Below are 25,987 nucleotides of genomic sequence, written 5' to 3'. Positions count from 1 at the left end.
TCCGGGTTTTCTTAGGAGCTGGGAGGGCAGGAAGGAAAGCAAATCCTGAAGCTGTCATCCCGCAGGAGCACAGGCAGGGACAGGATGAAGTGGGCGGAGCTACGGAGACGGTGGGAGGGGCAGTCGGGGAGTGGGCGTGGCTCTGTAGAAAAGGCTCTCTCCCGCATTGGTTATTCATTTGTTTCATGGTGGGATTCTGCTATTCAGATGTCTGGAGGTGGTCGCGGGGAAGTAGATCTGTGAGTCACAGTGGCCCTCAAACGCCCAGGAGTTGGGGCTCTTCTTGCCTGAACACCCACACTCCTTCCTAGGCAGTGGGTTGGCCTATCACCATCACGAGTGGGAAGGATGAAGCTCCCACCCTCCAAGGGCTTTAGCAAGGTGCCTGGCACACTGTGGGTGCTTAATCAATGCTTATTAACTTCCAGGCACTTCCAATCACTTTCTGTGTCTCACTGGGAAGCCCCCATGCTGCCCTGAAAACAAGGATCCCCAGGCTTCCCCGAGAGGCTCTGTCCTCTGCAGCAGCTTAGCTGAGGGCGCCCTCCCCCCTGCCCCCAGCCTCGGGGCTGTCCATCAATCTGTCAATTCAGCTCATGCCCGCCTCTTCCTGAAAAGAAGCCCTCCTCGGACGCAGCGGGGTGTGTGTGTGTGTGTGTGTGTGTGTACACACACACACACACACACACACACACATATATATATATCTATATATATATATCTATATATATATATATGTGACCTTAACTCTTCAGGCGCCTGCCGGGGGCAGGGAAGGATCAGGAGCGAGATTATCCAATGAATGGAGCGGACTCTTCTCTGAGACCCGCCCTCTCCCGCCCGGGCGTTTACCTTGTCCAATGGAAGGAGCGGATTCGTCTCTACGCCCCGCCCCCTTCCGCTTTGGCCTCTTCCCTCGTCTTCCTCCTTAGCCCAGTGGAGGGAGCGGGTTCTTTTTTACGCTCCGCCCTGGCTCCTCCCCCTACCTGGCCCCGCCCCCTTATGGCTCCGCCCCATCCCGGCTGCAGCTAAGCCCAGGAAGAAGGAAGCGCCCTGATTCCCAGCTCCGCTGCCTGCTGCTCTTCTCGCGCGGGCGCACACACACCGGACCGAAAACCCCAAACCCAAACCCCTCATCTCCCCCTGCCCCCCTTCTCGGGCATGCTCAGTGAGTAGGGCAGGGTGAGAGGGTTTTGGTGGGTTTCTTTCTTTCTTTCTTTTTTTTTTTTTTTTTGGTGGCAAGTGAGAAGCGGAGCGCTCCAGCCGCCGGCACAACTCCGCCTCCGGCTCCGCTCCTCGCCCTGCTCCGCACCGCCCGCTCGGCCGGCCGGGCCCCTGCCCGCCTGCCCGCACCAGCCCGGCGGCGGCGGAGCCTTCTCTTCGGGGATCTCTCCGGGCTGCGGGAGACGAGGAGCCCGCGGCAGGCAGCAGCGCGCCCGCGCCCCGAGCCGAGCCCTCCTCGGAGCCATGGGTGAGTCGTGCGGCCCCGAGCCCGGCCGGGGATGCTGGTGCCGGGCCGCCGCCCCGCCCTCGCCTCCCGCCGTCCGCGGCAGGCGCTGCCCCTGCCCCCTGCAGAGCCCCCGGAGTCCCCGTGCAGAGCCCCCGGGACCCTCCCCGCAGAGCCCCCGGGATCTCCCCAGCAGAACCGCCCGGGACTCCCCCCCGCAGAGCCCCTGGGACCCCCCCTGCAGATCCCCCAGGGCCCCCTTGCAGAGCCCCCGGGACCCCCCCCTTGCAGAGCCCCCGGGGCTCCCTCTGCAGAGCTCTCCGGGACCCCACCTGCAGAGCCCCCGGGACCCGACTGCCGAGCCCTCGGAGCCCCCCTGTAGAGCCCCCAGGAATCCCTGCAGAGCCCCCGGGGCCCCCCTGCAGAGCCCCCGGCTCTCTGCCCCCTCCTTCCCGGCTTCTCCTCCCCTGTCTTTGCTTCTCTTCTCCACCCCTGGCTTCTCTCCTCCCTTTGCTTCTCCTCTCCTTGCCTTCCCTTTCCTCCCCTAGACTTCCCTTCCCTCATTTATCTTTCCTCCTCTCCCCTTGCTTTGCTTTGCCTTTCCTCTGCCGTGCCTTCCTTCCCTTTCATTGCCTTCTCCTGCCTTTACTTCCTCTGCCTTTCCTTTCCTACCTCTGCTTTGCCTTTGCTTCCTCTTACTTACCTTATCTTCCCCTGTCTTTTTGCCTTGTCCTGCCTTGCTTTCCTTTCCTTCTTTTCTTTGCCTTTTCCTACCTTGCCTTCCTCATCCTTCCCTTTTCCTGCCTTCCCCTGCCTTGCCTTGCTTTCACTAGCCCTTGCTTCTCTCTGCTTCTGCTAGAAAGAAGTCTCCTTCCAACTTCCTATCCATGCCCTGCTCACTTCTAAGTGGGCACTGCCTTGGTCAGGTTTAGGAGGGCTGGGTAGATAGTTGATAACAGGGTTTACAGCTTGAGGCAGGGTACTCCCCTATGATTTTTAAAAGGAAGAGAGGGAATAGGAAAGAGAGAGCAGGCTCTCACAGGCTGAAATAGCTGCCTGAAGGAGGCCATGAGGGATGAGTAGGAAGAAAAGCAGAGCATCTGAACTGCTTTGGCATTGGCACAGGGCTGTGAGTGTGGGTACTTGCCAATGGACACTTGGCTAGGATGGATTTACTTTACGGGTTCCTTCCAAACTAGGAAATAGCAGACTAAATGCTGTCCCATCTTATTTCCGAATTTATCTGTGCTAGTTGTCTTTCCATAGCTTCCTCTTTCAAATCTGCAGAATATTTTTTCTTCGGTTTTTATGATACACAAATATACTACAAAGTTTCTTGTTCATGCTAATTTGAGGCATCATTTTAAATAATGTAAAGGCAATTACTTTTACATATACATATAGCTGTAATATTAAGTTAAAAGCAGTAAATATGAACATAGTTGGGCTATATGGTATAGCTCAAATGCCTGGTTGTTGTTTTTTGTTTTTTGCACACTAGGATCATAGATTGAGAGTTGTAAATGCTTTGGAAGGTACCATGTGTAATCCATTCATTTTACAGATGAAGGTGAGTCTCAGAGAGGGAAAATGACTTGTCAGAATGTCACATGGGTAGTCAATGGCAGAGGCAGAAGGTCCTCTGACTCCAAACCAGCATGCTTTTCCACTGTATCAAAGCACTGCACTAAAATGCTTGCTATAATCTACTTCTCCGTGTTCCTCAGTATGCTTCTAAGCGCTTGTCCAATACGATTTCCTTTCTTCTTTCCTGATCTGTTCTGTTGGCATCTGCCATAATACATCTCTAGAACTTGGCCTTCTCTTATCCACTCTGTGTAATTTACTTCTTGTTTGAGCATAGAGTAGTTTTTATAATCTGCAGTTACAGTTCTTTCTAGGTGAAGAGGTTAGCCATCTTAGCACAAAAATGAGAAGTCTCCACGGAAGTATTAAAATATGAATATAATGTTGATAGAGCTTACACTATTAAATAAAAGCTCTGACTTCTTAACCAAGCCAGGTTTGCCTCCTTCTTGAAGAAGGAAGTTATTTGAGAATAGGATGTAAATCTAGAGGCTTGTCTAATTCTTTACAAATTGTTAGGTGATTCCATTTTTAATGCAGGGACTGTGGTATGGTGGTTGGATTTCTATAAGAAAAGGAGGTCAGTTTGTTGATGAATAGAATATAGTATAGTATTTAAGAAATAATAAGGTAGAAAGATGATAATTTTGATGTCACATTTTGACCTCTCTCTTCCTACCTCAGAAATTTCAGAAATCCACCGTTTAGGAATATAACAAAAGTTTGTTTGAAGGTTGATTATTTGAAATTTAGAAAACCTTTTCGCGTAGATAGTGGTTGAATTCCCAAGCTAGCCTACAGAAGACTACCTAATTTGTAATGTGGTTGAAATTCTGTGCAGAGATTTAGAGCCAGAAGGGATTCAGAGGTAATCTGGTCCAAGTTCTTCATGGGGAGACTGAGGCACAGAGAGAGTTAGGTACCTTTGCCAAGGTCATACACGTAGCAATAGAGAACAAGTCGGTTATGGTATTATTCAACAAAAAAAAGAAAACATTTGCAAAAACTCATTTTTTAGTTTACCTTGAAAGCTAGGATTTGAAAAAAGGCAGGTTTAATTAAAGGAAATTACCGAGGTAGCTGGAGGCGTTTGAGATTCTGAAGGGCACTTCTCTGCAGTTTAAAGGGATGAGAGCCCTGTGGGTTTGTTTTTACTTAAGATACCTAATTTCAGTTAGCCAGCTTGTATTTATTAAGTGCCTACTGTGTGCCAAGTAGTATACTAAGCACTGGGCATACAAGAAAGGCAAAAAATAGTCTCTGTTTTCAAGAGCTCACTTCTAATTCATTTCAAAACCTGTGCTGCTTTTCTTGATACAAATGTATCGATAATGCTATTATATGTATCATTATATGTATCAATGATGATTAGAATTGTTGGAGCCACAGACAGAATGAAGAAAGGATTTGAAATGTTTCTCAATTAGATCCTAGTTGGAAGAGAAAGGGAAAGAAGGACGGAACTTAACAAGGATGTTTTTCATGAAAAATAATGTTTAAGATTAAATTAAGTTGTCAGTATTGAATGACACAGAAAAAGAGGGGAGCACAGCATCCATAGGATGGCCAACAGTGAACAAGGTGGTCAAAAAGCTGTTTGTTGGCTTGTTGCTTGTCACATGCCCCACCATATACCTTTAATTTGGAGCAAGAAGTCAGTTAGAAGGGGAAGAACTCACTTGGCTGAGATGTTTGTAAGTGGAATATTTGTAATGTTAGGAATTCCTTTAATGTCATCATTAATGTTTCGTTCTTTCTGGAGTCAAGAAGCATAGGTGTGAGACTCACGTCTGATTCTTACTAGTTTTATGACCTCGGGCAGCATCATCCTCTCTGGCCCCCAGTTTCTGTACGTGTATAGTGTGAGGGGGATTGGCTTTGATGAATTCCAAGCTCTCTTCCAGCTCCATATCTAGCACCTTCTGATCCTGAGTCACTGGGCTTCCGTTTCCTTTTCTGTAAAATGTTGGGGTTAGAATAAATGGCGTCTGAGGTCCCTTCTAGCTCAAGATTTGTGATCCCACGAAATAACATTGCTGCAGTATAAATTATAAATAGGCAGCATGGAGTAGTGGATACATATCATCCTCAGGGTAAGGACAACTTGAGTTCAAATCCTACCTCTGGCATATGTTGGATTTGTGGCCCTGGGCAAATTATAAAACCTCCCAATATGTCTCAGGCGTGAGACTGTAAGTTGCTAATCTGCATTGGTAGCATGAGTTTCCTTAGGTCTTTGATGCTGACCCCCCCCCCCCAAATCCCTCAACAGTGTGAATTATGTGTAGTAGTGGAGTAATGGTGCAATTTCATTCCAGCTGTAGCACATTTTGGTAACTTCTTTCTGAGGCTTCTTGGGTTAAAAAAAAAAGTGAAACCAATTAAGGCCACCTTATAGGTAGATTCAAAGGAATCCCACCCTTCAACATTTCTGTGAGTTTACCACATTTTCAGCACTTGGTATATGTCACATTTACCAGTGTCATAGAGATCATATGTTGAAATCAGGGAGTTATCAGTACCTTAAAGAGCTCCCCACTTCTAAGTCAAATCCTCTTAAAAAGATTCTTACTCTCTTAGATCCAGATTGTCATGACATGATTGTCAATTGTCATGACTAGTATAAGGCAGATTCATGTAATGAAGATTACATGCACATCCACAGCCGCCTCAGGCATTATAAATTATAGGAAGAATAAGTATCTAGGCACTTAGTAAATCTTCTGTTTTCAGGGAGCTCTCAGAGCTAAGGGATTGGATGGCCAGGCACGTAGATTGTTGAATATAATCGAATGACTTGGCACTTTTTAAACTTCTGTAGGGAAGCTTCTGAGATCTCTTGTAATTTGCTTGAAAGTTATTTATCTTTATTATCTAGTGTACTTTTTCTGGGAGGATAGGAGGGTTTGGGTATGGAGGGTGATCTCTGAACCACCCTTGAAGCAAATCTCAAGTTTGAGTTTTTACTTACTAAGTAGTATTTGATTTATCTGAGGATAAGAAAGACTATTATTAACAAAAATTATGAGGCAGTGAGATGGTGTGATGCAGAGGTGTCAGACTCAAATAGAAATAGATCCAGGCAACATAGTGACTTAGCAAACCACACATTAGCTTCATCTGCGTTGTGCTGTGTTTTTATTTATTTCATTCCACATTTTCCAATAACGTTTTAGTCTGGTTGGCTGCTCTGGGAAGTTGCTGGCTTCGAATTTGACACCTCTGGCGTAGTGGATCAAGCACTGGACATGGAGTCAGGAAGATTTGCTTCCAGGACTTACTGTGTGATGCTGGGCAAGTCATTTAACTACTTTCAGCTTCAATTTTCTGTTCTAGAAGATGGGGCTAATAATACTACCTACCTTGGAGAGTTGTTGAAATGATATATGTAAAGTGCCTATGTGAGCCTTAAAGCTAGCTATTAAAAATGAAGCTTAGCAGGCTTAAAGTTTGCAAGCGGTAGGTGAAGTGGTAGAGAGATTCTGCTAAGACATTAAGAGCTACCAAATCAAATCGATATACATCTAGATAGTTATTGACCTCAGTGCAAAGGTGGGAAAAGGTGAAGATGGGGAGAAATATATAAGGTAAGTATGGTTTAGGAGAAAGAAATGAAAGAGATCAAAAACTTTTAGATAGTACAGAAATTGCTCATCTCTTTGTCATGAACATTTTATTAACAACAAATTTGGTAGGCTCTGGATATGGCGAACACCAAATAATACTACAAAGAATGAAATTGACTGTATTTCAGCAGAAAGGAATAGACTTATTGTGGATGTGGAAGTTATCACTGAGACATTTATCAGTGCACAGTCAGACCATTGATCTATCAGAGCTGAGATGAGAATTTATAATAAATAAGAAACAATAGTAATGGAGAAAGTATAATTATGAAGATCTGATGCTGAATTATTTAAGCAAGCTATTGTAAATTAAAAATGGAAAGTGGACAACAGAAGTGACATCAACACTGACTCTCAGCAGTTTAATTCAGAAGGGAAACCAATGTAAATTAATTGCTACAAGAAGGAGACCCCCAAAACTCACAAAATGCCTTAGCAAACATTTGACTTGCCAGAAAGAGATAGCTGCCAACAGCAAAATGAGGTTACAAAACTTCGTCTGTAAAGTCTTAAAGAAGGATGTTGAGCAGTTATGAGCAGCAGCATCTCAGAAAGCAGGAAGAAGCAGGGGAGGGTAAAACCAGTCTAAAGAAAACTTGGCACTATATCCAGCTAAGTAAAGTTATCCCAAGAGCACCCAAGGATGAAAATGAAAAGAGAACAGCAAACAAAAGAAAAATGGAAAAGATTTGCAAAACCTGTTACAACAAACTCTTTTCTCTACTAAGTATTGTGGAACCAACACATGGGGACCTGATATTCTGAGAAAGGAGGTAGAAGTGGCATGAAGGAAAAGAAAGTCAGGAAAATCAGCCAAATTAGACCATGTTGTTGTTTGTCCTTCATTTTGGAAGGGATCAGTGACATCACAGTGTGATGTCTTGACTCGTGCTTGCATTGGAGTTAAGTGAGGCAGAGCTGCACAAAGTCGTCAGCCTACTCTCTTCCAGAGTCATTAAAGTCTAGTGGCAAAAAAAGGCAGGACTGTATCCAGGATACAGCGGATGACCTTGGTGCCTTCGATACCTGATCTAAGCACTCCACAGTGCTTGCTTTAGCTTCCTTCATGGCCACTGGAAGAGACCGTGCTCATTTCACCAAGGAAAGCTTTCACATACTTGGGTAGACATCCCCCTGACTCACTGACAGGTTTGAGACCCGTCAGTTACCCTCAGCCTGGTTTAGTTTGTCTGTCTAGAGGGTTTACTGGGGTATGACCGAAGGTGAGAGTTGAGTGCCAGGTAGACACCCAAGGTGGATGAGTAGCCCAGAAAAGGGCTTAGCAAGCCCTCACACCAGAGGGGCTAGTCCTCCCTGAACATCCCATACACCCAGTGTATACATAGATTGTGTATACATAGAGTAAAACAGTGCCGGAAGTGACATGATTGGGAGGGATCTATTTACAAGGTACCTGAAGGAGGGGAAGATACCAAAGGTTGTGGAAAAAATATCAGACTTTATTGATGCTAGAAAAGGTGATCAAGAAGACATGTACTGACCTACACACCTGTTGTTCATCTATACAAAAGCCATTATAAGGGTCATTTATATACAAATTGAAAGCATCTTTCACGAGGCTATTAGGAAATAAGCTGGTTTTCACAAACAATATTCAGCGATGAGCCAATCTTTACCATCTTATAATTAATTGAAGGATGCAGAGAATATAAGATCCAATGTGCTCATTATAGATTATAAAAAAAGCATTCAAATTAAATACTGTTTTACATGCTGTTTTACAACAAAGCATCTCCCATATATCAAGGTTTCTCAGAATTCTTCGAAAAGCATAATAACAGAAATAATCCTGTTTAATGTCGTTCTGATAATAAGCAGAATATGAGGCATAAAACAGAGAGATGTGTGCTCACCAAAAGTTTGTACTTCAGCATAGTGTCCAGAGATTTCCTGTGGATGTTGAGGCCTTCTGAACACTGTTTGCTGAAGATAACGTGTTGAATGTAGCTAGGCCCAAGACTACAGAGCCTCCTGGATTACTCAAAAGAGTTTGATCTGGCCATCTATTCAGGGAAGACTAAATGGTTGAAGAATGTCTGTTACCCATCTCACACCAAATCTCAAGATAAGCTCACAATGGGTAAATGAATTAAACTTAAAAAGTGATGTCATAGGTGAATTAGGGGAGTTTGGAAGAAATTACTCGTTAGAATTCATAACCACGGGTGTTAGAGAGATTCATGGGAGGTAAAATGGATAATTTTGATTATATTAAACTGGGTTTTTTTTTTTTTTTGCGCAAAGCCATTGCAGCCAAAAGTGAAAAACAAAACAAAACCAAGAAATTTGGAAAATTTTTTTTATAGCAAGTTTCTCTGATAAAGGTCTCATTTCTCAAATACATAGAGAACTGACCCAAATTTGTATTAAGAAAGAAAGTCATCCCCTAATTGATAAGTCAAAGGATATGAACAAGCATTTTTCAGAGGAAAAAAAATCAAATTTATCAATGTCATATAAAAATACTATAAATCACTTATAATTAGAGAGGTACGATGTCATATTCATCAGATTGTCTAAGATGATAGGAAAGGAAAATGACAAATATTGGAGGGGATGTGGGAAAATAGATATACTTACTGTACTGTTGGTGGAGCTGTGAACTAGCCCACAGTTTGGAACTATGAATAAAGGGCTATAAAGTCTTTGACCTGGCAATAATGCTACTAAGTACATACTTCAAGGAGATCAAAGAAAAAGGAAAGGGGCCCCCATGTACAAGATTTTATAGCAGGTGTTGGTGTGATGGCAAAGAATTGGAAACCAAAGAGATGCCCATGGATTGGGGAATGGCTGGACATGTTATGGTATATGATAGAATGATGAAGAAATGATGAAGGGGATGGTTTCTGAAAAAGCTGGAAAGACTTATATGAAGTAGTGCAAAGTGAAATGAGCAAAACCCAGAGAACAATTTACTCAGTAATAGTAATATTGTAATGATAATCAACTGTGAAAGACTTAGTAACTGTGATTAATGCAAGAGTCTACCATTGTGAAGGACTTAGTAACTGTGATTAATACGATAGTCTACCACAACTCCAAAGGACTAATGATGTAAATAAAGTGCTGTCCACCTCCAGATAGAGAACCTATGGACTCAAAATGCAAACTGAAGAATATTTTTTCCTTCTTAATTTTTCTTGCTTTTTTTTTTTACTTTTGTTACATGGCTAATACAGAAACATGTTTTGCATGACTTCATATATATAATGGGTATCATTTTTTTTGCCTTCTCAATGGTTGGGGGAGAGGGTGGAAGGAAGGAAAGAATTTGGAACTGAAAATAAAAATTAAATTTTAAAATAAAAAGGTATCAAAAATGAAGAAAAAACTAAAGAAAAATATTTTACCTAGCTTTCAGCATGTATCAGAGTGGACACCTTATAGGACATGTCCAGTAGGATAGATATCTAGGACAGGTAATTAAGATGAGCTGCACTCATAATTGAAAAGGGTGAGGAAAGTGGGCTGGATTGCTTTCTGAGGAACTGCCCCCAGGTTTCCCATAAAGAGAGTTGCTGTTGCAAGACTACTTCCCCTAAAGAACTGAAGATCATACATAGGACAAGGGAGAGACAGGTGGTGGGTGTGAGCAGGCTGCCAAGAGCAAGTGGAATACAAAATGTGACCAAAGAATTGTTATGACAACACGGAGCTGGATGGGTGATATGGTGAAGGCAGGCAGATGGCCAGAGTGCTACACTTGTAACTCTAAGATTTTGGAGAAAATTGAGGAAAACCATCATCAGACATAACACATACAAAGAGGATTCAAGGACATTGGTAGGTCCCCATCTCCACTGGACCCACACACAGTTGGTCCAAACTAGGTGGCCTGTAGCTGTTGGGAGTTGTGTGGCTTTGTATTGAGGTAGCTAATGTGAACTGGGGCCCTTTACATAAGTAGCACCCACAGTGAGCAGATCCCAGCCATCTGGGAGTACACCAGTCATGAGGAAGTCAGATAAGGGATTATTTGAATGGCTTAAGTGTCAGGGACTTTACTGTGGTCATTAATCAGTCACTCTATTTACATGTTCTACTTCTAGGGGGAATTAAGTGGCCTGGTCCAATCAACCTACTGATCTAGTAAGAAAAAGTAAGTTGGAACTAGATCATAAAGGGCCTAAGAGTGTTGGGCTATAGTGTTTGAATTGGGTGGAGGGTGGGTGGGTAGGCATGATCAGTGTTTAGTGACTGGAGGCTAGATTAAAGTGGGGATAGATTAGAGGCAGGGATTAAAATTAGAAGACTTTTCCAAAAGTCCAAGAGAGAGGTAGAGCCTGCCTAAACTGAGGTGGTATCAGTAGGAATTGGGTCAACTTTCTTTCATCTTAAACATCTTCATTTCTTATCCCTTCCATCTTCTGGCTCTCACTGAGCCCTGGCTCTCCCCTGAAGGCATCATTTTCCTTGCCACTCTTTCTAGTATGGATTGCATTTAAATATTGATGATGAGGGTGAGGCAGTTATGTGTGTATATATGTACATATAATATATACAAAGTATCTGCTTGTATATATATCACTTTAATATTTGCATAGTGTTATTTTATTCATTCTCCCTTTTATTGGTCACAGTTCTTTCATCATCACTATCATCACTCAGCAACTTCTCCTTTGAGATTCATGCTATTTAAATTTATCACCATTATCTGTCAATCCTTGGGATGTTCTCCTTCCTGCTCAATGGAATTCAGTGCCTGGCTTAGTCTTTTCTCTTTACTCCAGCTCACTGAGGCTTGAACATACTCATTTTTTAAACTATATTTTTGAATGGTTTTTTTTTCCAATTACATGTAAAGACAATTTTCAACATTCAATTTTATAAGATTTTTGAGTTCCAAATTTTTCTTCCTCCCTCCTGTCCCCCTTCCCCAAGATGGCAAACAATCTGATACAGGTTATACGTGTGCAATCACATAAAGTCATATTGTGAAAGAAGAAACAGAGCAAAAGGAAAAAGAAACAAAAAACAAAACAGAACATAAAAAAGTGAAACTACTATGCTTTGATATGCCTTCAGACTCCACCAGTTCTTGCTCTGGATGTGGATAGCATTTTCCCTCATGAGTCTTTTGATCTGAGACAATTGTTTTGGATCATTGCACTAAGAAGAGTTAAGTCAACCATAGTTGATCATCGCACGATTGAGCATACTTATTGATGTTCTCTTAAATATCGCAATTTCTCAGTTTCTCATTTCCTGTGATCTACTCTTCCACTCTACCTCAGATGATCATACCACTGATCTTGCCATCACCCATGCGTGTTCCACTTTAATGTTCATCAGCTCTGTAATCCCTTTATCTGATCACAATTGTTTGTCATTCCATCTTTCCTTATATCTATAATCCTTAATCATGTTCTTCATCTTCACTGAGACCCCTGTTCCCTATACCTCTCAGTTCTGTCTCAGGTCATTATCCTTGAATTGGTGAACAAATTCAGCTCCACAGTATGTGCTATTGTTGACAGCTTTGCTCTCTTATCCTAAATAATCACATCTTGCCAAACCCCAACCGTGGATTACTCATGCTGTTCACCCCCTTTGCTTCTATTCATTTGCTGCTGCTGAACTCACAAAACCATGCTTGATTGGGTCCACTGCAGATTTGTGTAATTTAATCTCAACAGGGTCCTTACTGCAGCAAGGCAGTCTTTCCACTATCATCTTTTATCTCACCCCTTTTTTTGTGGGTCAAAACCTTGAGAAGGTTCATAGAAATCTTCCCATGCTTCTTTGTATTATCATGTTCTGCATTTCTTACATTACAGTAATATGTAATATTCCATTCATGTACCACAGCTTGTTTAGCCATTCCTCGGTTGATGGGCATCTAAGTGTGATGCTACAAATATTTGGTGTATATAGGGCCTCAGATACTTAATGGCCGTAGACACTTAATAGCTGGGCAAGTCATTTAACCTCTATTTGCCCCAGTTTCTTAATTTCCCCCCCAGTAAAATAGAGATGATAATAATAGCACCTTCCTCCCATGGTGGTTGCGAGAATCAAATGAGATAATATTGTAAAGCACTTAGCGCAGTGCCTAGAACATAGGGCTATATAAATGTTACCTATTATTATTATTAATCATCATCAACTTTGATACTGGTTAAAAAATAGAAAATTAAATAAGGGATGCAGATTAGTCAAGGAACATAAGGAGATACCAAGAAAGCACCTAACTTTTCTTGATGAATTCATTGGAGAAAGGAAAATATTGTCTCAATTTATAAAAAAGGAAAGAGGACACTGCAAATTATAGGTCATTGATCTTGACTGTGATTCTTGGAAAAATTCTAGAATGGATCATTCTGGACTATGAACATCTAGAAAGGGAAGCTGTGATTACAAAGAGCCATCATTACTTCTCTTTGACAGGTCATGCCAGACTATCTTCATTTCCTTTTTTGTGAATGCTAATTTTTTTAGGTCACTAAATTAGTAGGTAAAAGGAATGCTGTAGATATAGCTTACCTAGATTTTAACAAAGCTTTTGATAAAAGTTATCTCACACTACTGTTGTGGAAAAGGTGGAGAAGATATGGTTTAGATGAGAATGCAATTAGGTGTGTTCAAAACTGGTTACATGGTTGGACTCAGAGTAGTTGTTAATAATTAAATATCACTGTGACAGAAGATCTCCAGTAGAGTACCCTAGGGTTTTATGTTTGGCTCTGTGCTGTTGGACATTTTTCTCAATGACTTGGATAAAGACATAGATGGCATGACATCAGGCTGGGAGGGATAGAAACACTAGGTGACAGGATTCAAGAGTTTCTTGAGGTTGATGCATTAGGTTGAATTTAATAAGATGAAATTTGGAATAAATGTAAAGTTGGGAGTAAATGTTGGGAATAAATGTAAAGTCTTACACTTGGATAAAAAAAAATCAACTGTGCAAGTGAAGCCTAAGGGGAAAGGCCTGATTAGACAGCTGTTGTTCTGGCTGAGGTCTGGACATTGTAGCTCCTTGAAAGTCCTACCTGAGTAAGCAGTGGAATGTAGTAGCCAAGAAAAACTAATTCATTCTTGGGCTGTATCACTTCTAGGAACAGGGAGATAGTACACCTAGGGACTGCACCCTATGTGTTCATTTCTGCCTGCCACAGTTTAAGATGAATGTGGATAATCTGTCAAGAAGAGAATGTTGAACCTTAAGTCCATGTCATCTGAGGATAACTTGAAGGGGCCTTCTGGCTTGGAGAAGAGATAATTCAGAGAGGACATCACTCTCTGCAAATATCTGAAAGGCTGTTGTGTGCAGAAGAAATCAGATTTGTGCTGTTTGCCTCCAGAAGGTGGAAGTAGGAGCAGTGGGTGGAAATTGCGAAGAGGCTTGGTGTCAAGAACAGCTTGCTAACAATGAGCTGTGACCAAGTGACCAACCCCCTCCATGGAGGTCTGCAAGCAGAGACTGGATAGTTACTTGTCAGCTATGGTAGAGTAGAGATTCCTATTCTGGCTGGCTGCTGAGATCCCTTCCAACTCTCCTGTGATTCTGTGAGTTGGAAATGGCTGAACTCAATAACCTAGTTCAATAACTTTGAAAACATAAATCACCTGAGCAAAAACACTGTTTGACAAGAAGTGCTAGGAAGACTGGAAAGCAATTTGGTAGAAATTAGTTTTAGATGTACAGCTTACACCACATACAGTAAATTCAGAATGGATATGTGACCTGAATAATCAAGGTCATACCATAAAAAAAGAACCGAGAGGCACCAGATCTGAAACCTTTCACAGCTATGGCTAGTTCTTAACCAAACACAGGCATAGAGGCAATAAGGAAAGATAAAATAGCTAACAATTGTATGTCACTTCCAGTTTTTCCAAATGCTTTACATACTCTTTCTCATTTAGTGCTTACAACAACCCTGTAACTTATGTGCTGTCATTATCTCCATTTTTTATAGATTGGGAAATTCAGGCAGAGAGAGGTTAAGTAACTTGTCCAGGATCACAAAGCTTTTAAAATGTCTGAAGCAGGATTCAAACTCAAGCCTTCCTGACTCCAGTCCAACCCAGGAAACTGAAAAGCTTTGGCATGAGCAAAATCAACTTAATTAAGGGTAGGAAAAGAAGAGGTTGAGTGGAAAAATGTCTTTGTATCAAGTTGCCCTGATAAAGTTCTGATATCAAAGATAAAAGGATGTCAAAAAAATCTCACTTTCATTTTAAAATATTAAAGCTTAAAATATGAAAGCTTTAAATTGCACTAGGACTTTTGGGACACTGTATAGGCAAGTAACAGAACTGTGTAAGTCTAAAAAAGCCATTTATTAATAGGTAAGTAGTCAAAGCATATGAAGGAACATTTTCCAAAAGAATTACAAGCTGTCATTGACCACATTAAGAATGCTTCAAATCATTAAAGATAGAAAAGCAAGTCAAAATAACTCCAAGGTTCTACTGCACACCAGACAAATTGACAAAAATGGGATTAGTCCATATTTGAGGGACTGTAGAAAGATAAGGACACTAATATACGGGTAGTGGGGCTGTGGATTGTTCTAACTGTCCTGGAAAGCAGTTTGGAATTATGTGAAGAAAGTGTCTAAAATGGCCATAACTTTTTATCCAGAGATTCCACTCCAGACATACAACCCCAAAGAAATCAATATGGATGTATTATAGAAGTAAGTTTTGTGGTCCCAAAGTACTAGAAACAAAGTAGAGGCCCATCTATTGATGGAGATGATGTAATAAAGAAGTGTGGAAAGACTTGTGAATGAACGGATGCATAATGAAGTGAGTAGTCAGGCTGCCTATGTATGCAAAAACCAATGTATGCAGTGAAAACAAAGTGGAGTAAGAACAACAGCCACAAAACCATATTAACTGAATGCTTTGAAATTATAATGACCAAAGTTGGCCCCAAAAAGGAATGTGAGAAGACACTTACTTGCCTTCCTTCTTTGAATTGAGAGGGGCTTTGAGCGTAGCAACATTCCTAGGTCATATTTTTTGATATATTGGTTAGTTTTATCTGATTCTATTCTTTGTTATAAAGAATTGTTGTTTGGGAATGGGTAAGAGGAAGGCTACATCGGGAAATGGATATGTGTAAAAACAAAAATGACCAATACAGCCTATTAAAAAAATCCGCAACTCTGAAAGAATGCTCCAATCACTAATAATAGGAGAAATAGAAATCAAAACCATTTTCAAGTTTCACCTCTTAACCAGCAAATTTACAAAGGTGACAATTAATGAATAAAGCATTTATTAAGTGTTTACTGTGTGCAAAGCATTGTGCTAAGTGCTAGTGATACAAATAGAAAAATAAGCTAGCCCCTGCTTTCACAGAGCTCAAATTCTAATGGAGGAAAGAACACAAATGCAAGGTTTCAGCTGCACGTCAGATGGAAAAGCCCCATGGTCCTTAGGGTGATGAGAACTTTCCTTTCTGAGTTTTCAGCAGTTGTGGCTGTAGCACCTGCAGGATCAGTTGCCAGGCTGCATTTCCGTAGGGACAGTTTCCCAGGATGATGGCTGTCAGCACTGGGTTGGAAGCTTTGCTATTCCCAAGGCTTTTGGGTTCAGCATTCTGGGTTGTTTCCATCAGGGTCTGAGGGGAGATGGTGGTGGTTTGACTTACCTGGCACGTGCTGCCTCATGTCTCTCCTTTCAGGTGCTGGGTTGTTTCAGCTGCAAGAATAGGACTAGTCAGTGCTAGAGAGGTTGTGAACGGACAGGTAGTTAGTATACTCTTGATAGAGTTGTGAATTGGTCTAATTGTAAGTCAAATTTTATGATTTAAATTATTGTCTTCCATGTTAGGGAGGCACCGCAGGCCTTTTGAGGAACGTTTTACTATCTCTTTTCTGTCTGGAGCTGGCTAATCTCATGCCATTTGTGTTGATTCTGATTAACATTCATTTCAGAGAGTGGTGTTTTCTAATGCCTTCTGATTCTGAGGCTGAGCCTTGTATTATTAAGTCAGCAGTACCCCAAGTTCTTACAACTAGCCTGTAGCCCAAAAGTGGAAATGGCAAATGTATATGGTCATTGCTTTTTAATTTGACATCAAAGAGATTCCAAGTCAGTAGATTTAGTGGTAAGCAAGAACGTTGCATACGGTGTTTCCTTAAACATTTTTGGAAATCTAGCAGTATATTATTTGGGATATAGTTTTGTTACCTCACCAGAAATCTTAATGTTTCAGAGGCGTTCCATCTTTTTGTCTTTGGTACTTGGTGCGGTAAATTCTTTTGGTTTGTTTTGTTTGAATCTTTCATGCAGATTGCATTCTAATGATTGCCAAAGTTCTGGATGGTATTTTGTGTGAAGGATGCTGTCTTAAGGATTATTTATCTAAAACTTTAAAAACTGTAAGGATTAATTTTATGGATTTCTGGATTTTCTCATTGCCAGTGGGCATACCTCCATCCACGTTTATAAATTACCTTAGACAGATCGGACCCTAGACATATAAGCAGCCCTCTCTCCGCTTTCCACCACCATGTTTTCATGGAAGTAAACACTTGCTTTTATCTGCTATCTAAAAATTTTGTGTAAGTTGAGGGTGTGGGAAAGAATTTTTGTAAGCTGGTTAAGAACAATTATGATGGTAATATGTAACATTCAAAAGATCTTAGGGAGTAGTTCTTGTAAAACTGAAATCAGTATTCACTAATAGTTTCTCCCCTATTGAAATGACACATATGGTTTGCATAAGTTAAAATTTTAGATGTTGGAAGCCTTTAGTAGGGTCCTGTCCCTTCTGCTGTAGTCCTTTTCTTTTAGGAGCAGGGTCAAGAAATAGCATATCACTTTCGTGGTTGGAAAATGTAAACCACAGTGACCTCATGTTTACAGGATTCTTGGCCAACACCATTCAGGAGTTCCTTGGGGAAACTTGCTGTAGCTGCTGTGTGGTGGGTCCCAGAAGGCTGCTTTGTTTATATGTCCTTGGGTCTGAAACTGCTTCAACACCCAACCCATCTCTTCCCTAACCCATCTACTGATGTCGTAGCTAACTGAAAATCCAGATTAACTGATGAATACACATGGAGGAGAATTATTTGTTTTATTTATAATACCTTTCTATCCTCTTAAGCCAGTAAATAGCACTGGCCCACTTTTGTAGACAGGAAAAATAAGTGGAGATTCAGTTGCCCAGAGATCTTGATTTGTGTTTGATAAATTGAATTTTTTTTGAAAAAATTGTTTATGGCATCATACTTATTTGAAAAGACAGATACAGGGTTTGAGCCAGAAGGCAACACTGGCCCTTCATGCTATAGAATAAAGTCAACAGATGGCTTTGAGGAGCCACTCTTTAAGCTGGCAGTGACATGGTAACAGGACTCGGGATGCAGGTGAATGTCTTCTATGTCCATCTCCTGTAGGCAGAGTAGACATCTTCCGCATGAAGAGCAAGCACACTAGCATTAGTTGCCTAGGATAGACATACATTAAAGCAGTTAACACTTGGCTTTTGCCTTAGACGGACATTCGTGAACCCTAAAGTCCAAAAATGATTTTTATTTCTGTTGGCTTTTTTGCTCATTGAATGGATTTCTACCTGAGGAGGCGACTGACCATATAGGTCCCTTAGTCTTTGGTGGTGAGGCAGAGACTGCGACAATTACTCCATTTGTGGAGGGCAAGATCCATATTGTACTTGATGAGAAACAAATTTCTGAAGCAAAGAATAAACTATCTCAGATCAAACAATGGTCCTTTATTTACTCTTGCATGAAAGGCAAAAAGGAAGCCAAGAGCCATGAATGGCAGTACCTTCCTAGGACAGTAGATCTTGTTTCAGTTTGCTTCTTTCTAGTGACAGAATCAGTTGACCATCATGCTTGGCTTCCTTTTATATGAACTACTTGAGGAAAAAGGGTTGTTATTTGGTTTAGTTCTGCTTTAAATTATAAGTACCATGGTCAGGTAACAGGCTTTTTGTCCCATACTTCTTTTCTACCACTGTTGTCCATTAACTTACATTTGAAATGCTTTATTTATAATGGGACTTGCAATAATGTATATTTCAATAATACCACCATTCCCAATTTCCATCCAAACACCAATAAAAAGTGGACCCTCTCTCCCCAGTATAGCAGCAGAATTTTCCAGCAAGCTGGCTGTAGTGGCTGCAGTGGAGTGTGATATCTGGAAAGGGGGAAATGAGAATCCTTGGATAATCCCACGTGAAAGAGGGGGTCAGACAGTGGAAAGGAGAGTAGGCGAATGGGACAAAAACCTGCTTGCTCTGCTGAGATTCTGCTGAGATAACCCTGAAAGGCCAGATTGACGAGGAGGGGTGGGGATGGGGACTGGCAGCAAGAACACAGAGGAGGAGTTCCTCTTATTGCTCTGTTCGATCCTTTTGTTTTTAGAGGAGCAGAACATGAAAGAGAACTTTATCAGCATCTGTTAAGTTGTTTTTCAGCTGTGTTAGACTCTTCTGGCAAAGAATGGGTTGCCATTTCCTTCTCCAGCTCATTTTACAGATGAAGAACTGAGGCAAACAGCAGTGAGTGACTTGCCCAAGGTCACACAGCTAGTAGTGTGTGAGGTCAGATTTGAGCTCAGGAAGATGCATCTTCCTGACTTCAGCCTGGCATTCGTATCCACTGTGCTACCCAGCTGCCCCTATCAGCAGCTGTGACCATCCCTAAACTGGTAAAGTGCTGTGTAGAGGAACAGGTAGTGCTCTAGGCCAGCATTAGCACTAGCACCAGTCCTGTGCACTAGGGAGCAGACAGGTTTGAGCCCAGGAAATTTGTGTGCCCTGTATCACTCCCCTAGGCCGTAGATCTCATTTTGAATGGAAATCGGTACAAAAATGAAGTTTAGCATTCTGGCTCTCTAAACAACTTTGCTATAATGTGTCTGCCCTTAATATACAGGGTTATTTGTTCACCTTCGGTGGTGGAGATCTTTGTGCATCTATGCGATCATTATATCAAGTCACTAATGACATAATAAAGCCCTTAGTTAAAACTATAATCTCTGTATTCTGAGCAACATGAAAAAAAATCAGAAGTTTGGAGAGTGTAGAATCAAAGCAAAGAAAATTGAATTTTCTTAAGTGAAATGTCCATCACACTGATGTAGTTTTGCTCAGTGGATTATAATTAATTACCAGGTACTTCTTTACCTAGCTTCTCTTGCAGCAGTGAGAGATATGGAGGGAACTTTTAAAAAATATATGTTTTTTGTTATGAACTTAATAACAAAGATGAACATTACAACTACAAAGAATGGAAAAGAGAATTGAATATGAAAGACAGGTACAGTTCATTTATAAAAAAGTATATATTAATTTTATAAAGTAGGAACAAAATTGGAGGGAATTTTCTCACATTGTAGACAGCATCACCTGTGTACCTTTCTCCTTCTCAGCCTCTGAATTCCTCCAGTCTCCCGGCAAGTGTTAAGGGAGAAGTGGGATTTATACATTGGGATGAAGAACAGTATAGTGAGAGCTGTAGTAGGTAGAAGAAAGTTAAAAATCAATGAGATTAGGATGAAAACCCCCACAAAAAGCTCCATAATGGAAGGAATAGGATCATTATGGAAGAACTGGGGTGTGTGGGTGGCTGTTGTGATAGAAAAATGCTTGAAAAGTAAGTATTAGAAAAGATGGAACAAGGTTAGGCTAAAGAAGATTTGTTTTAAAAGTACAGAATTAAGTAAAAAAATTAGGGAATGTGTGCCGTGTATATGCACGTATATATGGACCCAGAGAAGAATCTAAGATATGTCGATGTCTAGGCATCTGTACGTTTTGACATTTAGAGAGAAGGTAGGACTTTTTTTAAGAGTGGAAGATACAGGACCTCCATTTGAGAAGCCAGCAAAGGAGCTCCCAGACTGTTGATAGGTTGCTTCGGTTAGTGCTCACTAAGGGCTTCCCGATGCCAGTGACCCTTTGCTTAATGGATAAATTCACCTCCTTTCTACTTTAAAGAGCTTGTTTTTATATCACTTTCATTTGTGAATGCCTTCACCTTTGTTCTTTGTAACAAACAAAAAGATACAAGAAAAACAAGACGAAATAAAACAAAACCAGAAACCAAGCCAGACCTAGAGAGGAGTGAGGCGCGTTTCAACTCATTTGGGTAGGGGCCTTCCATTGGTCCTCTTTTCATTTACGTTATTGTAGTTCATATGTCGTTCTTTTAGTTCTGCTTATTTCACTCTGAATCAGCTAGTACAAGTCTTCCTGTGTTTTTCTGAATTCATCATGTTTGTCATTTCTTACTATACAATAATATTTTATTTTGTTTTTATGCCGCAATTTGTCTAGCTATTCTTGACTAATGCTTTATCCATTAAATCACTTAGCTTCCTCCAAGGGAAACTGAAATTAAGTGACTTTCCCAGGCTCACACAGCCAATAAGTCAGTTCACATTTGAACTCCAGTCTTCCTGACTCCAGGCCCAGCAATCTATTCACTGAGTCATTTCATGCTTCAGTCATGAGTACCTGAGTTCAACTCTGACTTCAGACACTTACTAGCGGTTTTACCTTGGGCAAGTCATTTAATCACAGTTTGCCTCAGTTTCTTCATCTGTAAAATGGGGATATTAATAGCATCTACTTGCCTGGTTCTTGTGAAGGTCAAATGAGATAATAATTGTAAAGCACTTAGCACAGTGTCTGGCACATATTAAGTGCTATATAAATCTTAGCTATTATTTTCTCTCTCATCTGTCACTTTCCCTTTACTCAGCACAGCCATCACTTTAGGCCTTCACCCTCTCTTGTTTGGACTATTAAAATAACCTCCTTTTTGATTTTCCTGTCTCCAGTTTCTCTCCATTCCAGCCCATCTCTCACACAGCTGCCAAAGTGCTTTTCTTCACGTATACGTCTGACCATGTCACTCCTCTCCTCAGTAATTTTCAGAGAGTCCTTCTTCCCTCCAGGATTGCTGTTGGCTAGGTCTCTCCATGCCAATTGAGCTAAGTTAGGAAGACTTGATTTCATATTCTTTCTGACAGGCACTAGCTGTGTGACCATAGACAAGTCACTGAACCACTCTGAGCCTCAGGCAACCCTCAAATAAGATTTACTTACCTACTTAGCATCTCTTGGTGGAGGAAACCATAGATCCTTGATAGGTATTTGAAAATGAATACAATACATCCATAAGTAAAATAATAAGAAAGCTATCAAATGGTCCATCTAATACTTAGGCAAAGGAAGTTTACTCAGTACAGCAGGGAAGCACATTCAGGGCAGAAGGGGGAGATTCATCCAGAATAAAGCCTTCATTCAAAGCCTATACAGGCAACAGCCTTGAGTGCAGCTCTCTGGTTCCATGGTTTGTCATGCTGCTAGTGTGTGGTCAGAGCCCCAGCCCTTACCTCTTGCTGTGATCGGAGAAGTGTCACTGATGGCTAGAGCCTGAGTCCCCTGAGCCAATTAAGTCTTAAGGACAGTATAAAAAACTTTTAAAGGAAGAAAACAACCCTAGCCTAACCTGCATGGGGTTGGTTCTTAATAACAACAACAACAATAATAACTAGCAGTTATAGAGTGCTTTAAGGTTTGCAAAATGCTTTACAGATATTGTCTCATTTTATCCTTATAACCACCTTGGGAGGCAGGTATAATTATTCTCCTTATTTTATACATGAGGAAACTCATTCAGCTGAGGTTACGTGATTTGTCCAGGGTCATTTGAACTTGTCTTCCCCGAACTCCAGGTCCAGCATTTTATCCGCTGTGCCGCTAAGTTGCTTCTGTTGTTACGATAGTCTTCCCAGCGATGATCAAGTATAATTTTTCCCTTTGGCCTTTAAAGCTCTCACAACCTGACCCCTTCTACAGTGCCAGAAAGATATTCTGGGTAAGGGGAACAGCATAGTAGGTCAAAGAGAACGAACATGATCTTCTTCAAGGGACAAGGACAAGACTGATTTGCCTGGACCATAATGGAACAGTGAGAAATAGCAGAGATTGAGAGGTATTGTGGCCTGGTGGATAGAGAACTGGCCTTGGAATCACAAAGACCTGGATTCAAGTCTGATTTCTGACACTTACTGGCATTATGACCCTGGGCAAGTCATTTGCCCTCCCCATTGTCTCCAGTCGGATCTCTAAAACAAGAGTTCTTAATCTGCAGTTGATGAACTTTAAAAAATGATAACTATACTTAAATGTAATCATATTTCTTTGTAACCCTTATATTTTTTAAAAAATGGACTTAAAATGTTATTCTGAGAAGGGTCCCATAGCCCATAGGTTTCACTGGATTATCAAAGGGGTTGATGATTCCAGAAAGGTGAGGAATCTCTGTTCTAAGATAAGGTACAGAGCAGGTACATTAGGAGAGGAGGTTCCCCCACATGAATGAGATCACAGAGGTGTTCTCCCCAAATGTCTTTCTTCATCTGTTAATTGATTGGTGCTCACATACATCTTTCATAATCTAGCAGTATGAAAGGATTTAAGGTACCAGGGATATTAGGACTGAAGAGGTAAGCGGGGCTAGATGTTTTCATACCTAGATGAAATATTTAAGTTATGTTTTTTAGCGTTGTATCTTGTCTTTATATAACAATATATCTTTTCACTTGTGTGTGCTGTAATAGCATCTTGCATGAGATTTCACATGTAAAAAAATCTCATATTAACTTTGATATTTTGAAAGCTCTTTAATGTTATGATTATGAGTACTTTTACTGTTACAAATAGCAATTCTTCATGTTTCATGAGTTGATGTGTCCAAAAATATTACAATCTCATGGCCAGCCTTCTGCTGATGAGCTTCTTTGCATTTGGCTATGTTGTTAGTTTCTCTCTCTCTCTCTCTCTCTCTCTCTCCTCTCCCTCTCCCTCCCTCTCTCCCTCTCCTACTCTCTCCCTTTCCCCCTCCCCCCTTCCCCGGGACCTTTCCAGCACTATAAAGTTTTCCAATTATTGTGATCTATCAGCACAGACAGAATCCTTAGAACTTAGTCATATGAATATCATTTCATTCAATATGCTATTGATGAACAAAATTTTAGAAGACTAAACTAAAACTGATGTTATGAAATCAATCAAAAATATTTATGAACGTCAAAAAGACTCCCAAGGTTCTTTCTAGCACTAAATTTATAGTATATGTGGTCAATTTGCCAATGTTTTCTAATTTAAAATTTCAGTGCATAATATAAGGCACATGTGTATAAGTGATTAAGACATGAGTTCAGACCTTTATGAAATCTTTGCTAGATGACAATCCTGCTATATTCTTGGCTTTATGCTCATCGTTATGAGATCATAAAGAAGTCCGAGATACGGTCTTGACTTTCAAGGAACTTAGTCTAGTTGAGGAGAAGTAGACAAACTAATAATTAGAGAAAAAATTAAATGCTGAATTATGTAGAGAGCTAGAACTGAACTCATAGTATCAGAGATTTTGAGCTTTAAGACCATCAAATCCAACCGCTGCTTTTGACAGATTAGGTAACTGTAAGAGAGAGGTTAAGCAAGTGTCCCAGGGACATACAGCCAGTAAGTGTCTGGGGTGGGCATTGGACACATACCTTATAGGTCAGGTGACCTATACATTACACCATGCTAACTTTTTTTTTGCCTTTTTTAGGCAGTTGGGGTTAAGTGACTTGCCCAGGGTCACACAGCTAGTAAGTGTCAAGTGTTTGGTCTGAGGCCGGATTTGAACTCAGGTCCTCCTGACTTCAGGGCCGGTGCTCTATCCACTGCACCACCTAGCTGCCCCCGATGCTACCTTTTAAAGTGCGTTTAGGGGAGTAAAATATAACAAGACTGAAAAGGCAGGACTGGGCCAGGTCATCAAGAGTATTAAATGCCAAAAAAGGGAGGAACTTCATATTTGATCCTGGAGGTAAAAGGAAGCCCTGGAGTTTATTGGGAGAGGGAGGAGAACAGAGGGCGATGACAAAGTCCCTTTTCAGTGTTAAAAATGTATTCTCTTTTACTAATTAAAAGTAAAGTCAATACTTCAATAATAAAATAAGATGAAGTTCTTATGATTTATTTATTTCAGAAATGATTTCTGGGTCCGTTTCAAAGAACGCCATGATATTATTCTCCCTCTAGACCTTCACCTCAAAGTGACTTGAAATTAAAGTTGACTTGACAAAGGGCACTTGATATTAAAACAGGTTTTTCATCCTTTTGGTCAATATCCTACAGCGGGTTTTTATTTTCCTTGGTGGAGAGAATATTTTGATCACTCAGTAGTAACAGCAACAACAAAAAATAACATAAGAAGGAAGGAATGGTAGCAGTTCAGAAATCCTCACATTTCAGAAATAGGATGGCTTAAAGTCTGAAATTTATTAAAAAAGAATATTAGAGTAGCAAAAAAGGAGCAGCTGAAGGATTATGAGATCACAGGTTTGGGATTGGAAAGGCTGTCAAATTTAATCTTTTGTTTTAGAGATGAGAAAACTGAGGCCCAAAGAGGTAAAAGTGACTTCCCCAGAATCACTCATGTAAGTGGCAGAGATGAGACTTTAAGTAGTCAACATTGTGAAAGACCTGCTATGTGCCAGATGCCGTGCTTAGTGCTTAGAACACAGCAAAAGGCAAAAGGCAGCTCCTGCCTTACAACGTGGTGAGGGAGACAACAAGCAAATAAATATGTAAAAACAAGCTACATTTAAGATAAATACTAACTAATTAACAGAGGGAAGGTACTGGAATTGATGGGTTGGACAAGGCTTCCTGTAGAAGGTGGGATTTTAGTTGGGACTTAAAGGAAGCCAGAGGGATCAGTAGTCAAAGTGGAGGAAGAGGAGCATTCCAGGCATGGGGGACAGCCAGAAAAAATGCCCAGAGTTGAGAGATGGAGTGTTTTGTTCATGGAACAACCAAGAGGCTGGTATCCCTGGATCAAAGGGTATGTGTGGAGGAATAAGGTCTAAGAAGTCTGGTAGGCTGGACTAAATGAGATTGAGGGTAACTGATAGGCCACAGACCAGTAGGTGAGTTAGAGGGATGTCCCCCTCAAGCATGTGAAGACTTCCTCCGGTGAAATAGGCAGATGAGAACAATTTGTTCCAATGGCCACAAAGGTGGCTGAAGCAGGCACTGTGGATCCATGAGAGCTTGGTTATACATTGGCCATCCATAGCATCCCAGGTCTTTGCCAATCCTCCTGACTTTTGTCTTGCCGCTGGACTGCTGTGATTCTGGAAGAGAAAGTGAGGCTGACTGGTGACTTACTTAAATGACCTCACTTAAATCCAATTCATGCCCGAGTCAATATATCACCCTGTGATGTCATTGGTCCTCTTCAAAAACGAAGGACAGACAAGAAGAAGAGAGGAGGGGGATGGGTTATGAAGGACTTTGAATGTC

General features: G+C 41.1%; 1 protein-coding gene across 4 annotated transcripts in view; it reads left to right on the top strand.

The window, feature by feature from the left end:
• The first annotated feature begins 1,016 nt into the window (after positions 1-1,016).
• RAP1GDS1 (Rap1 GTPase-GDP dissociation stimulator 1) overlaps positions 1,017-25,987 on the top strand; it is a 219,318-nt gene continuing 194,347 nt past the window's right edge. The window contains exon 1 of one of the 4 annotated variants that reach the window (XM_078148758.1): positions 1,017-1,168. Coding sequence is in view for 2 of the 4 variants with exons in the window: in XM_078148762.1 (XP_078004888.1) it covers positions 1,162-1,168 (7 nt within the window). In the remaining 2 variants the exon portion in view is untranslated. Of the gene's footprint in view, positions 1,472-25,987 lie in introns of all 4 variants that reach the window. The other 3 variants (XM_078148757.1, XM_078148762.1, XM_021008382.2) reach the window with 3 other exon arrangements.

This window comes from Phascolarctos cinereus, unplaced genomic scaffold (genome assembly GCF_003287225.1).
Source record: "Phascolarctos cinereus isolate Bilbo 61053 unplaced genomic scaffold, phaCin_HiC Scaffold_9;HRSCAF=440, whole genome shotgun sequence".
Taxonomy (NCBI): domain Eukaryota; kingdom Metazoa; phylum Chordata; class Mammalia; order Diprotodontia; family Phascolarctidae; genus Phascolarctos; species Phascolarctos cinereus.
The sequence above is the reverse complement of the archived record's forward strand: the minus strand, read 5'-3'. Positions and strand labels throughout refer to the sequence as shown.